Below are 11,773 nucleotides of genomic sequence, written 5' to 3'. Positions count from 1 at the left end.
ACCCCCCCCATGAGTTTCCAAGACTGTACATCTCTATGGGAGTAGAAAGCCCCCTCTTCTCCCAAGGAACGGCTGGTGACTTTTGAACTGTTGGCCTTGTGGTTAGCACTCCAATATGTAAACACTGTGTCACCAGGGCAGATGGATTCAAACAGCCAACCTTCTGGTTAACAGACAAGTGACTAACAAGTGCACCACAGGAGGAGAGGCCTGCAGTCCTCTCTTTGGACACCTAATCTGTTCTGTTCCCTGACTCCCACCCCATAGGATAGGCAAGCAAATCTATCCTCCCTTAAACAGTGCTGGAAAGTGCTTCTCTCAGGATAGACACGGAAAAAAATCCAAGAAACTGAGTGTGGTAGTTATAGAATCATTTGTCAATTTGAGGATAAAGAATGTAGGGGGGGAGTCAAGCCTGTCAATCAGATCACAGCCAATGAGGCCTCTGTGGGGGCATGGCCTTCTCCTGAGAATTCTGGGAAATCTGGTATTTCCTCCTTGGAGGCAGGAGAGACTCTCACCCACTACTTCACTCCCTGGGTGACATGGAGCTGACAAATCACATGGAACTACCCTAATTCCTGAGCCGGACAAGCCACATACATGCAACCAGACCTCTGAAGCCTGAAAAGCCACAGAGAGACCCCTGCCAGTGCTGAGATGCTTACAACGCCACTGGACCCAAAGACTTTCTACCCACTGGCTTGTGATCATCCTGCATTTGGCTTCATTGTATGTGTTTCGTAATCTGAAGAGGACTTTATAGATCGGTACTAGACATATGGGCTAATATCAGACTTATGAGCTTGGACCTGCCTGGGTTGGGATGTTTTCTCAATGTACAATTACCCTTTATATAAAACTCTATCTTACATACATATGCGTGTTAATGAATTTGTTTCTCTAGTCTACCCAGACTAACACTGAGTTATCTGAAGAAGAGCGTGGCATCGGCATTTTGGAGGAAGACTTATGATCAGCCTGCAACATGCAGATGACACACGCTTGCTTGCTGAAAGCAAGGAGGACTTGAAGCGCTTACTGATGAAGGTCAGAGATGACAGCCCACAGCATGGGTTACACCTCAACTGGAGAAAACAAAAATCCTCACAATTCCTAAGGAAGATCTGAGATGAACTGATGCCTTTGAATTATGATGTTGGGGGAAATATTTAATATTCCATGGACTGCCCCAAGAATAAAAAAAAAATTGCAGGGAGGAAGGGGGGGAAATGAGGAGCTGATACCAAGGGCTCAAGTAAAAAGAAAATGTTTTTAGAATGATGATGGCAACAAATGAACAAATGTGCTTGACACAATGGATGTGTGGATGGATTGTGATAAGAGTTGTATAAGCCCCAAATAAAATGATCTTTAAAAGAATAAACAAATTATCTTACAAGATACAGTCATATGTACGTTAGAAGTGAGGATGACACGACTTTAATATACTGTAGACATGTCTTCCAGGGGGACCAATCCCTGGAGGAGGACATCATACTTCGCGAACTAGAGAGTCTGCAACACAGAGGATGACCCGCAAGCAGATGGATTGAGGCAGTGGCTGCAACCATGCACTGAGATACAGCAGTGATTGGGAGAGTGGTGCAAAACTGGGCAGGGCTTCATTTGTTGTATCTAGGGTCACTATGAGTCAGAACCAACCTGACAGCGCCCCCACCCCCCACCCCGACAGCAACAAATACCTGCCTGCATTTTTCTTGTGCAATCATCACCACCAAACGAGAAAACATTGTCATCAAATCATCTCTCTTTGCCATTGAGAGTCAGTGCTGACTCATAAGGAGCCCCGGTGGGTTCCTGAGACTGGATTTACAGGAATAGAAAGCCCAGTCTTTCTCCCTCACAGCTGCCGGGGGTTTAGAACTGAGGATCAGGCAGATCTCAGCACAATGGGTAACCAAACTGCCACCAGGGTGGAAGAGAAGCATTGTGCCACATGGTTTCCAAGGCTAGATATAAATCTTTATAAAAGTAATCTTCCAGATTTTTCTCCCTGTGAGGGGCTAGTGGATTCAAACCAAGGATCTGTTGGCCACCAGCTGAGTGTTTTACCCTCGAATGGGGCAGTGGTTAAAGTGATCGTTTGCTAAGGTGTCAGCTGCCTGGCAATCACAGCCAAGTACATTATAAACAAAGAAAGCGTATCAGCAAACAAAAGCTAAAAAAGCAGATAGGGCAACAGTTCAGAAACTTGAACAACAACATGTGCACCTTGTGCTTTAAAACTCCAGTGTCTAAAACCAGGAGAACCTGTCTGCTGATAGGGCAGGGGTCACAGGCTCAGAAGCAGCAGGGAGCAAAGACGTCCAGCAAGTCAGGTGAGCGAAGCAGCAAGACGGCGCAGCACCTCCACAAACGGCCACTGGTTGCAGCGCGCTGATCATCATGGAAGCCAGCTCAGGACTGCCAGTTCACACGATCTCTTGAAACGCGGAAAACTTTGGGTGTTGAAGTATACCCCCATATTTAAACACTGACAGAGTTGGAAAGCCACTATGTAGCCAAATGCCACACCCGAGGGCCAATGTCCTACCTACATACTAGGACAGAAGTCTCTAAGTGGTGTGTGTGTGTGTCAGGGACTCCTTTGAAAAATTACAAGAAAACTGGGAACTTCCTAGAAAGAAAACAAAAAGTACACATGCAACAAGCTTTGTCTATTGTCTTAGCAGTTATTGATCCCATCCAAGGCCAGTTAAGAATCCTTGACCTAGGCATCAAGGCTAAAGGCACTGTGGATTGTTTTTTCTCTCTGCTCCAGGTCCTAGAGGACAAGGGATGTATACGGGAAAGAAGGGAACAAATTCTAGGACCTCAGTTACTGCAATATGAACCCACCATCGACACAGGAGCCCTGGATCACAATACAGGGAAACACCTCTCACTGAAGTTACGAGGCTCGGCCAGGTCAGCCGCACAAGTGGTGCGAGAAACCAGGAAGGGAGCCTCAGCCACTCTCTGTTCTTGGGTACTGAGACTCCTTCCTCTCCCTTAGTGCATATGTGTTTAAATGAGGTGGAGCGACGACATACCTTCAAGCTCCTCATCCATTTCCTCACTTGAATGGTGCTACGAAATGTACCAGGCAAAGAGAATCCGAAAGTCTTCAAATGGCATTAAATGCAGTTTTAAGACTGCCATTAATCACTCAGGTCCTTGGAAGTAGCATGAATTTTCCTGCAGAATCACCCCAGGGCACCTTCATGGGTCTTTTGATTAACATCGTGATAAGAAGGTAATCATTCATTCCTTGGATTATTTACTGCATCCCAACTGTGCCAGGAAAGGTTGCAGACACCTGGATCTATGAGCCTGGCATACAGAAAGAAGCGGAATACAGAAATAGATGTGGGATGTCCCGACATACATTTAGAGTCCTTCTGGCAGAGGGTGTTGTCAGAGAAAGGAGGGGGCACAAGCACTGAGCCCCAGGGTGACCTCTGTGAAGGCAGGGGAGCCAGAACAGGACCCAGAGAAGAGTCTGGAAAGCCTTCCAAGAAAGCCTAAAGGTAATTCACAGTTCCTGCACTGGTTGGTTCTGTCAGTCTTTCTGCCTGGCCACACCTGGCCAAAGCCTTGGAGCCAAATCCCTCACTCCAAGTCTTTGCTTAAACTGCAGTCTACTAACCCTGGCACCAGGACCAGAGGAAGGCTACTAACCACCAGCAGTATGCAGATGACACCACCATGCTTGCTGACAGTGAGGACTTGAGACACTGCTGATGAAGACCCAGGATGGCAAACCACAACTCTATGTAGAGAGCACCCAGACCCTCACCGCGGGACCAAGGTGACATCAGATGAATGGATTACAACCCCATGTAGGGAGCACCCAGACCCTCACCTCGGGACCAAGGTGACATCAAGATGAACAAAGAAAAGGTTACAGTTGTTAAGGGTTGTGTCTTGCTTGGATCCACAACCAATGCTCAAACAACACATTGCATTGGGTCCTCTTGAAAGTGTGGAAAGCAAGGCTGTAACTTTGAGGACCACGGTGCACCTGACCCAAGCCATAGTATTTTCCATGGCTTACTAGGTATGTGTAAGTTGCACACTGAATACAGAAGACCAAAGGAAAATAGAGGCCTTTGGAGTACGGTGCTGGCGAGAAAATACCGAAAGTACCATGGACTGCTAAAAAGACAAATTTGTCACGGAAGAACAGCCAGACCGCTCCTTAGAGGACATGTCCTCTGGACATGCTATTAGGAGAGACCGGTCCCCTGGAGAAAGGCATCATGCTTAGTAAAGAGGAGGGGCAGCAACAAAGAGAAAGGCCCGGGGCAAGAAGGAGCGACACTAGACGGACGCTCCAACAACACAGCACGTGCTGTGAGGATGGCACAGGCCCAGGAGGGGTCCTGTTCTGTTATACGGAACTGACTCCACAGCCCCTGGCAACAACCCTGACCACAGGAGCCCTTCCGGTGTAGTGGGTTATGTGCTGGGCTGTGAAGCCCAAGGTCAGCAGTTAGAAACCACCAGCTACTCCTGGGGGGAAAGATGAGACATTCCACTGAGGAGTAGAAAGGCAGGCTTGGAAACTTGCCGGGGCAGTTAAACCCTGTCCTACAGGGTCGCCGTGAGTTGGAGTCAGCTCTGGCAGTGAGTGAAAGCCATGCCCATCCTGTGGATGCTTCCCCAATCCCACTCTTTTCTCCCCAGCACTTCACAGTTTCCGTTATAAGACTTATTTTTATTGGCTATCCCTCTCCTATCAAGGATCAGCCAGAGATTGTTGGTTTTACTTGTTCATTAACTTATTAATTTCACTGATGTCGTCCATGAAAAATTCGTTGATTGTGCCTTGATAAACATGTAGCCATTACAATGCTCTCTAGAAGCAAGGATGGCAAAACTTCATCTCATGTACTGGACGTATTATCGGGAGAGACCAGTCCCTGGAAAAGGGCATCTTGCTTGGTTAACATAGAGGAGCCTCAAAAACAGGAAAACCTCAACTAGATGGACGGCTACAGTGGCCGCAACAATGGGCTCAAACATAAGAACAATTGTGAGGCTGGCCCAGGACCCAGCGGTGGGTCATTCTGTTGTACAGAGGGCTGCTGTCAGGTAGAACTGATTCTACAGCACCTAGCAATGACAAGATCATCCATGAACGTTCAGCAGTCACTCACTAAATACAAGGTGAATGAATGAGGAGGGAATGGGATCCCATACACCGAGGGCTGGGCACAAAGGCTGAGGCCTGAGTGCCGGAAAGGCAATACCGAGGGACTGGCAATCTTGAAAACAGTGTTTTCCACGGTGTGACCGGAGCAGACGTCCTCCTGGATGGGATAATGGTTAAGCAGGAGGAAAGGAGAGGTGTCGGCATTAGCTAAACCAGTAAAAAACCAAAATGTCACTGCAACAGCATAAGGGGAAGGTGGAGCCAAGAAACGTTTGGTTTTTTTGATAAAGAGTCATGGTTTCAGGCCTTGGGGGAGGTGCCAGTGGATGTCGGTTGTTGTTTTGAACACACCAACTGCACCACAGAAGAAAGGCCTGGAGATCAGTGGCTGTTAAGATGACAGCCCAGAAAACCGGATAGGGCAGCTCTGCTTTGTAACACACGGTCTGCTTGAGTTGGAATCAACTCGCTAGCAACGGGTTTGGCCTTTGGTTTCCACAGGACACATGGAGGTGTGGCCACAGAGATGCTCCCACTGATGATCCGGGAAAAAGCAAAGAGGAGGCTGGGGGAAGAGGCGGGGCAGAGCACACGCTCTGGGACAGACCTTTATGAGAACAAGGTCAATGCTCACAACTGAGAAGGGACGCGGGAGCACAAACATGCAGGGCGGGTGGGTTGGGGGCATGGGAGGGAGAGGGGGGTTCCTGGGCAACGGCTTCTGCTCTCCTTATAAAGCTCACGGGCAAGGCCATCAGGTGGTCACAGGGAAAGGAGGGATGGCATTAGAGGTTGGAGAAGGGAGAAAGTAAGGGGCAGTCTCCTGGAGAAGTACAGAAGGATTGTCATGCAGCATTAAGTCCACATTCGTGGTAGAGAGCGCTCACTATGAGAGAGAGCGGCTCATACATGCAACCAAGGGGCTGGGCTATTTATACTGAGCATCTCTTTACATCCTTGCAGTGACCTCATGAGGCAGGTACCACGACCAACCTTCATCGTACAGCTGGGCAAACAGACCTTGAAGAACTCACTTAGTCTGCCCGAGGCACCATAATCAGTGGCTGAGACAGAACTTAAAACCTAACTAAGAAAGCATACTCACCACCATCGAGTGCATGCCGACTCAGACACTAGCGGGCAGGTAGAAGTGCCCCTGTGAAAAGTAGAGACCGTAGCTCTTTATGAGAGTAGAAAGCCACACCTTTCCCCCATGCAGCAGCTAGTGGTTTTGAACTGCTACCCTTGGGATTAGCAGCCAACCACGTTAGATTGTAAAACAAGGCCTCTTCAAGAAACCCTAAGGCCGAAACTGTTAACCACCAAGACGACTGCGTGTTTGTAGGATACTAGCATTCAGGTAAAAGCAAAAATCACCCTTTCTCCCATATTGTGGCATTTCTAGAGCTGGACTGAATGCTTTCTGTGGATTTTCATCACAAATAAGCAGCATTTTTGGCCTGCATTTAACTTTTTTAATTAATTAATTAATTTTTTAATAAAAAGCCTTTAGACATCGGGAACTTAGAAATCTAACCCTCATTTATTAACACGATGTCTATTAGAAAATAAAGTTCAAGCTCCAAGGAAGAGCTTGTATTGGGGTGTGGGGATTTGTCTATGCGTTTGGCAATGATGTGTGCTCACCAGTGCATTCAACACAACAGTAACCGGCAAGCCAAGGGCATGATTCACATCCCGGGAACTTTAACTGCGGGCAACAGCACCCAACGATGTCAACAAAAGCCTTTCTCCCCTGTGTTATTAAACTTATTAAATTTACCCTCTAGTGAAAGTATCACAGGCAGACATTTAAATAGGGTTCCAAAGAACAATGGGCCAGATTAGAGTATAAAGATGAAATGATCTATCTCAGCCTATTGCTTTCAACTGCTCAGTGAAAACACACAAGCTTGAGGAGACAGGTGAGGTGCTTAGTAAACTTGCTTCATGTGCGGCCTTGTTAAACATTTGTTAACTATAAACATTTTACAAGTCTGTATGGTAGACTTCCCTCACACATATTCAGACATACCAGCGACTGGTCTTGGACTCTGCACCTCAAGGTCCAACTATTTGAAACACTCAAGGCTCAGAAGGTTAAGGTGCTTTAACCACGGGACTGGGGCCAAGACTGAGAACTGAAGACGAGGAAGGTCCTACGGCAGCATTTAGTGTTGAATTAGGAAAGGCAACTCTCTAAATCTAGAACACTGAAAGTCTGAGCAGTTAAAAGGACTGGTGTAATTGAGTTAAATGAATACATCTGTCTTTTAGAATAGTACCATTAATGTTACAAACCACCTGGTAATAATAAATAATTAGAAGCAGAACACCTATGCCTGCATTTAGCCTCTTCCGCATTCGGGCGCCAATGAGATAGTAACAGTTCAATGGTAGCATCACCTTTTATGGGAGAGACCAGGGTTCAATCCCCCGCCCCGCCCTGCCACTGCCCTTTAAGTACAGCTATCACCTCTCTGTGCCAGTGAAGGCTTGTGTGCTGCTATGATGCAAAACAGGTTCCAGGCGAACTTCCAAACTAAGACAGACTAGGAAGAAAGCCCTGATAATCTCCTTAAAAATCAGCCACAGATCACAAGAGTTCCTCCCAGCATGCACAGGGTCACCCACCATGCGGCTGACAGCCCACTCCAATGTAGCTAACACACAGCAACATATAGCAAGATTTGAAGTTCTCCAGGGTGGACAAAAGTCTATGTTTCTCTTAATAAAGCTACACTGTAACTCTTTCCAAAATAAGTGTCCACAAGCCTTCAGGTTATTTAACAAGTTGCAATCTCAGAATGTTAGAGATATGCCAGGAAGCGAAATTGAGAAGGCAGGACAAACAGCAATGGTGATGGAGCAGCCAGAGCACAACCAATGAACGGATCAGCCTATTACTGAAAGCTGAATTACCAGACACAAGTCAGGGACATGAGGAAAAACGAAAAGGGGAAAATGCTCTTGTGTAACTAGAACTAGAAAATGCCAAGTCTCCACAATGTGAAGTGGGGAAAGGAAGGGAGCAGCATAATATCCACAAGGTTATTTTAAAGCGTGCTTTTTAAGGTTTCCCTTAAAATGAAAGCTGTGGTCAAATGTGCCCTGCAGACTTTTTTGTTTAGGCTCTTCACTGGTTTGCACACTTTTGTTTTCAAGTGTTTAGAAAACCCATGCGGGACCTTCACACTCCTCAAAAGCAAGGCGCTCAGTTAACCTCTCAATGGTAACCTCAGGTTCCCTGGGGGCTGATTTTGATTGGGAGCCAACATACAGGCAGGCAGGTACCATGCGCCTACATCTGCCTGCTCTCTCCTCTGACCCTCATAGTCTGCTCGCAGTGACAGTGAAAGTTTTCCTAAGCAATTGCTTGGGGTCTGGTTCCCTTTTTATCAGTTGTTTGTGTTAGCTTATTTCATCATTACATAAACCCAAAAGCTATGATGATCCTAGGAAGAGAAAACTGAGGCACAAAGGAAGTGAAACAATTTGCCCAAGGTTACACAATTTAAAAGTATCCAGGGCAAGCTTCAAAATCTAGTAATACGGTTTTCAAATCTACATTCTAAGCCTTGAAGATATACTGAAAAGTCCCAGAATTTAAACTTTGTTTTGTCCCCACTGCCATTGAGTCCATTCCAACTCACAGTGACCCTGTGGCACAGTGGGTTATGTGTTGGGCCGCTAATCACAAGGTCAGCAGTTTGAAACCACCAGCCACTCCTCGGGAAAGATGAGGCTTTCTGTTTCTGGAAAGATTGACAGTCTTAGAAACCCAAAGGGACCATTCTACTTTGTCCTAGAGGGTCACTATGAGAATTAAAGCTATTATTATTTATTATAGCCTCATTTCCCACCTCGCAGCTCTTAAAAAGAAACTTCATCAACTTCTTAAAAAAAAAAACAAGGGGTGGGGTGGGGAAGGATGATTACAATATGTAAGTCAAACTACCAACAAGTTAACTATCTTATAATTCACAAGTATTGTGTCATTTATAAATATAAAATGTCTGCAGGGCTCATGTCCATCCGAACAGTCAGACATAGGTGCTTCAGAATATACATGGCCTCCAAAGAACAGAATGTTCTCATTTTCTCTCTGGAAATAGCCCAGAAGGAATTACCTGCAGCAATGGTTTCCAAGGATCTCTTTATCTTTTGGCAAACTCCGGGCATCTGAAGGAGCTGAAGAGTTTTTTCCTTTGACCTAGGAATTCTATGTGGACACCAGATAGGTCATGAGCCACTTATTCATTCTTTATAAAACAGACCGCACAAGGAAATCACCAGGAAGTAGGAATGCTCCAACACAGTTTTGCTTTGATTCCTCTAGCAAGATGAAATATAATTCAGACCTACATGTTGACAGGTCACAAAATGACAAGACAACAGAACATGGCTCTTTCTGGAAAAGCTCAGATTGGCTTAATAGCATAGAAATATACTTAGCATCACAGAAATGGAAGGTTTGGTAGGTGATTGGTACTTAAGTTCCCAAATGACTCGTGTGATATTCATTTACAGGTGATGTGGCCAAGTAGGTAGATGCTAGGAAAATCCATTTAAAAATATTTTTTAACTTTTAGGATGGGAGAAAAAGTTTGATTTCATGAGTCCATTAAACAAAGTATGAGACAACTTTGAAAATGTTAAATTACATGAAATGCATGTGGATGGAAATAACATAAAAGAGCTGAGGGCTCGGAGGAGTAAGGAATGAAAACGAGCAGACCAATGGGGCATGCCCCTGCATCTCAGGGTCAGGAACTGGTTTGGGAAGATAAGACCCACTCAGGGAGAACAGTGAGCCTCCTACAGGATCAGAAGAAAGATGATCCAACCACCTTTCATCGCCCTGGAAACTGACTGCCCATCCTGTCTCTCCAATCCCATCCCTTTGTAGCAGGAGTGGGAAAAGAGCTGGAATTAACTAGAAAACCAGTTAGCGTATTGTAAATAAATGCTAGTTCCACCCTTCCTTTTCCATGTTCAGAAGCCAAGGCAGTAAAATATGAGAGGCCTTCAAGCAGGTTATGGAAAAATCCCATTATCTTTCAAGTCCATTTTTTCCCCCATGACCTTTTTAAAGTCCCCTCCTAATGTGTCTAAGACCCACACCTCTGAGCGACACAGCTGAGAACAGACTGTCCCTGCACAATAAAATGTTTTCTCTGGTACATATCTAGTTAGCCACCCTTCCAGTGATTGAGTTGCGGGTGGCTGATTCCTTCGTACAGTGTCCCAGGATGTTTACATTGCAAGGGGCATGTGGGGCTCAAGAACCAGAGAGGAAACCTGAGATTTTCACAGCAGAAATGTTCCAGGGACCTCTCTCCACTTTAAATAAAGTCCCTCAGAAGGCTGGCTTTCTAACCAAAAGGTACACATAAAGTGGACCCCCAACATCTCTTGGCTACTGAATCAACTCAAGGGAAAAACATTGATTTGGTTTTCCCCTGGGTAAAAAGAAACACTTTCATCTTCAGCCAATGGCTCCTTTTCAAAGAGTTTATAAATACGAAAGACTACCCACGGTAAACCTTGTAGCAGGAAAAACACAAAGTATCTACATGAATAATGGCCTCTCTTCCTCTCAGATTAGGGCATGAGACTTCTCTAACCTGTGACTGACTACGTGCATTCAGCCTCCTTGGAATAAAGAGGACCTTTGTGAAACAGCCCCAAGCCAGAGATCAACTATTCTCAGGACAATTGTCTTTCTTTTGTTGTATACACACACCACTTTGTATGCCTAGTATCAGTGATGACCGCTGCACACATTAATTCCAGTTTGAATTCCAGTTAACTCCTGTCTAGAGTAAAACCAAACCAACTTCCTCTGCCCCCTTTCTAAGCATGCATTCTCTCCTGATCTTACAACTCTGGTCAACACAAAGCAAAGCTCGGCTCTCCCAGGCAGGTAGATTCCAGAGCAACCAGAAGACACTTTGGACGGCTAATCTGATTGGCTACTTTCAGGTAAACATATTGCAAACTTCAGTTCTGAATCTTCTAGTGGTAGGTAGATTTGGGTGTAGGGGTTTTTTTTCTCCTCTTTTTTAAAGCAGTGCCCTTTTCTGCAGAATTGTAACACGTCTTCCTCAACCCATTCACCCTGATGCAGTTATAAATGCATGCAAGTAGAATCTGAACACTTCTCCCCAAACCGGTATCCTACCCTGGATATCAGTTCTCTATTGGGGGCAAGTCTGCTGGGACAGCTCAGATCCCAGCCCGGACACAGGGTGGGGATTATCAGAAAGCAAATTGCTGCAGCGGGTGGGGACGGAAGCAGCTGTCGCGGAAGGGGATGGGGGAGATGCCGAAGTGCTGGAGAACACCTGGACCCAGGTAGGAAGCCCGGAGGGTGAACATTCCTTACGGTCCCTCCCCAGCAACCTACTTGTCCCCTCAGGAGCCGCGAGAGTCACAAAGCCACTCAAGACTTAATAGGACGCCAGAGGGTCCGGGGCTAGCCGGCCTGGGTCCGAACCCGCTTTCCGAAGCCCCACCCGCGCACAGACCCCGGCCTGGCCGCCCCAGAGGGGAAGGGCGCACTCACGTATCTGTTGATTAGCGTCCGGAGGAGGCTGCAGTCCATGGCTC

The 11,773-nt window shown here is 46.3% G+C and overlaps 1 protein-coding gene across 1 annotated transcript in view; it reads right to left on the bottom strand.

The window, feature by feature from the left end:
• Positions 1–11,768, bottom strand: part of ATP11A (ATPase phospholipid transporting 11A) — a 224,509-nt gene extending 212,741 nt beyond the window's left edge. The window contains exon 1 of the mRNA XM_045283811.1: positions 11,730–11,768. Within this exon, the coding sequence (XP_045139746.1) occupies positions 11,730–11,768 (39 nt within the window). The remainder of the gene's footprint in view (positions 1–11,729) is intronic.
• Between the last annotated feature and the right edge of the window lie 5 nt (positions 11,769–11,773).

Source organism: Echinops telfairi, unplaced genomic scaffold (assembly GCF_000313985.2).
Source record: "Echinops telfairi isolate 266 unplaced genomic scaffold, ASM31398v2 ScPeMD7_7467;HRSCAF=8505_1, whole genome shotgun sequence".
Taxonomy (NCBI): Eukaryota; Metazoa; Chordata; class Mammalia; order Afrosoricida; family Tenrecidae; genus Echinops; species Echinops telfairi.
The sequence above is the reverse complement of the archived record's forward strand: the minus strand, read 5'-3'. Positions and strand labels throughout refer to the sequence as shown.